The sequence below is a fragment of the Myotis davidii genome, unplaced genomic scaffold (genome assembly GCF_000327345.1).
Source record: "Myotis davidii unplaced genomic scaffold, ASM32734v1 scaffold2296, whole genome shotgun sequence".
Lineage (NCBI taxonomy): Eukaryota > Metazoa > Chordata > Mammalia > Chiroptera > Vespertilionidae > Myotis > Myotis davidii.
This window is the reverse complement of record NW_006287564.1, coordinates 948-4,563: the sequence shown is the minus strand read 5'-3', so window position 1 is coordinate 4,563 and position 3,616 is coordinate 948. Positions and strand designations below refer to the sequence as shown.

The window sequence follows — 3,616 nt, the reverse complement described above, 5'->3', positions numbered from 1 at the left end:
CTGAGGGGGGTGGGAGCAGGTAAAGTAGGGGCATGTCTTGAAGATACACTAAGGAAGAATAATTACTATTTTGTTTGGTTACAGGCAACAGTTCTGAAAGCTCATGGGCATGCAGGATGCAGGGGCATCTAGTGGTCTCTACAGAAGTTGATTCAAGTTCCAACATACATTCAGGAATGTGAACAGTCTTTTGTAAGTGGGCCAAAGCTTTTAGCTGGTTGACTACTATTGTTTTTCTCACACTCTCTAGCCCCAGTGTATTTAATTTAGGACATCTCCGAATGTTCCCCTTTTCACTTATTTCAGGTCTCTGCTCAAATGTCTTGTTTGCAAATCTACCTACAAACCCATGAAAAAAAACTCCCTACTCACTGTCTCTTTTAGATGTACTTTCCTTTTCTTCATACCACTGCCAACACCTAAAGTAATTTAATATTTCATTACTTGCTTGTACATTCTTTCTCCCTCATTAGATTGTAGATACTGTTGTTCTTCAGCACCTTATTTGCTCGGCCTGGACAGTGCCTATAATTTAGGACATCTCCGAATGTTCCCCTTTTCACTTATTTCAGGTCTCTGCTCAAATGTCACCTTGTTTGTAAATCTACCTACAAACCCATGAAAAACATAACTCCCTATTCATTGTCTCCTTTACTATGTTTTTCTTCACACCACTGCCAACGTAAATTATTTCATTCCTTGCTTCTACATACTTTCTCCCTCATTGGATTGTAAATACTTTTGTTCTTCAGCACCCTATTTGCACGGCCTGGACAGTTCCTAAAACATAGTCAGCACTCAATTTATATTCCTGAGAAACATGAAGAAATTCTCATTAAAACTTTAGAATATATGAACCCCTCAGATACATACATGATTGGGACAAATATTCCATATCAGGGTGGCACTGGATACCCCCTAAAGGGGACCATATCCGTACATAAAACATTAAGAGTAATTTCTGGCCAACGTAAATTATTTCATTCCTTGCTTCTACATACTTTCTCCCTCATTGGATTGTAAATACTTTTGTTCTTCAGCACCCTATTTGCACGGCCTGGACAGTTCCTAAAACATAGTCAGCACTCAATTTATATTCCTGAGAAACATGAAGAAATTCTCATTAAAACTAGAATATATGAAGCCCTCAGAGAAAAAGGTGATTGGACAAACATTCCATAACAGGGTGGCACTGGATGTCCCCTAAAGGGGACCATCAGCTTTATCCTGACTGTGATGGCCTATGACCGGTTTGTGGCCATCTGCCACCCCCTACACTATACAGTCATCATGAACCCCCGGCTCTGTGGACTGCTGGTTCTGATATGCTGGATCATGAGTATCCTGCACTCCTTCCTACAATGTTTAATGACATTACGACTGTCCTTCTGCACGCACGTGGAAATCCCTCACTGTTTCTGTGAACTCCATCAGATGATCAAACTTGCCTGTTCTGACACAATTTTAAATAACGTGGTGACCTATTTTTCAGCTCTTCTGCTTGGTGGAGGTCCTTTTGCTGGGATTCTTTACTCATATTCTAAAATAGTATCCTGCATACATGGAATGTCATCTGCTCAAGGGAAGTATAAAGCATTTTCTACCTGTGCGTCTCACCTCTCAGTTGTCTTCTTATTTTATTGTACAAGTCTAGGAGTGTACTTCAGCTCTGCTGCTACCCACAGTACACACTCAAGTGCAACAGCCTCAGTGATATACTCTGTGGTCACACCCATGCTGAACCCCTTCATCTATAGTCTCAGGAACAAGGACATTAAACAGGCTCTGAAAGCATTCTTTGTGAAGGAAACTACAAACAGGTCATTGTCCTAAGACTGAAGACTTGCCCATGTTGGCAGAAGTCAAAGGCTCAGAGTCAGATTCTGTGATTATTTTTTCACTATGGAAGTAGAACTTGCTTTTTCCATTGGTTTCCTGGAATATCTATTTCTTTGACCTCATTTTCTCTATTCAATTTATGTAACTCAATTAAGTTTTCTGCTCTCTCAGATATCCAACAGCTTATCTCTTTGTTGTTTTCCTACTTCCCCAAATTTATTTCCGTACGGATCAGATATTTGGAAAATCCCATTTACCTAATGAATAAGATGGATTTTTTTAGAATAATTTTTCTTCAAATGACATATATCACATCAAATAATTTTTGTACCTAAAATAATGGTCCTGAATGATATTCGTATGGGGGAAAAAACTACAATTAATGAACCCCACTGGTGTTGCTTGGTGGTTGAGCCTCAACCCATGAACCTAGGTGTCATGGTTGGATTCCTGGTCAAAGCACATGCCCTGGTTACAGGCTCAATCCACAGTAAGGGAAATGCAATAGGTAGCAAATCAATTATTCTCATTCATCATTGATGTTTCTATCTCTCTCTCCATCTCCCTTCACCTCTGAACACAATAAAAAAATATTTTTAAAAACCACACTTAATGACCAAGGCAATTCATACAATTTTAAAAGAGAGGAAACTTTGAGACTTGGGTTTTTCACTTTTATGACTATCATACTTTTGTATATCGCTGTCTTAACTACTCTTCCTAATAATATAGACTCTGACATACTTGGGTTTAATAGCTGCTCACCAAGTTTAATTCTCCTCTTTAGAATCCTGTTTTGTTTTGTTTTCATCACAGTGTTTATAATCCCTACCTGAGTCACTAGCCATCATTTGTAAATATTTTTATGGATATTTACAAGGACAGTATCTTTGCTGCTTCTTGGGCAACAATAATATTCTAGGTTATCTAGTATATGTGGTTCCATTGTTGATTATCAAATCCATGTCTCCAAGAGGACTCTTAACTGAAAGATAATTTTTAATAAATAGTTTGACCTAATGCCACCTTAAAATCACAGATCAATTTCAAAATGATAAAGCAAATTTTTTAATTATATATTGTATTACTATGTAAAATATTTTTTCTTCATGCTGTACATCTCCCCCATTGACCTCTCCCCGGCCACTCCCACACCCCAGAACATACCCTCAACCCTCTAGTGTCTGTGTCCATTGGTTATGCATGCATACAAATCCTGTGGTTGATCTCTTACACCTCCCTGACTCCTACTCTCCCTTGCCTACCCTCTGAGGTTTGATGGTCGATTTTCATTGTTCGCAACCCACAGATTGAGAACTACTGCTAAAGTATGGAGGGATAATGACCACTTGTAATGGAGCTGAGGTTTGATGGTCGGTTCGATGCTTCTCTGTTTCTGGATGTATTTTTGTTCATCAGTTTATAATCCTGGAACAAATATTCCACAAATGAGTGAGTTCATGTGATATTTACCTTTCTCTGACTGGCTTATTTCACTTAGCATACTGCTCTTCATGTCCATCCATGCTGTTGTGGATAGTTAGAGTTCCTTCTTTTTTACAGCAGTGTAGTATTCCATTGTGTAGATGTACTACAGTTTCTTAATCCATTCATCTGCTGATGAGCACTTAAGCTGTTTCCATATCTTAGCTATTGTAAGTTGTGCTGCTATGAACATAGGGTTGCATGTAGCCTTTCTGATTGGTGTTTCTGATTTCTTGGAAGTGGGATTACTGGGTCAAATGGGAGTTCCATTTTTAATTTTTTGAGGAAACTC

The 3,616-nt window shown here is 38.6% G+C and overlaps 1 protein-coding gene across 1 annotated transcript; it reads left to right on the top strand.

Moving 5' to 3' along the window:
• Positions 1-1,185: 1,185 nt before the first annotated feature.
• Positions 1,186-1,833, top strand: LOC102768998 (olfactory receptor 7A10; the record flags this gene model as incomplete). The annotated part of the gene is made up of 1 exon (XM_006759463.1): positions 1,186-1,833. A coding segment is annotated over one exon (648 nt), but the record flags the coding sequence as incomplete, so codon positions are not given.
• Between the last annotated feature and the right edge of the window lie 1,783 nt (positions 1,834-3,616).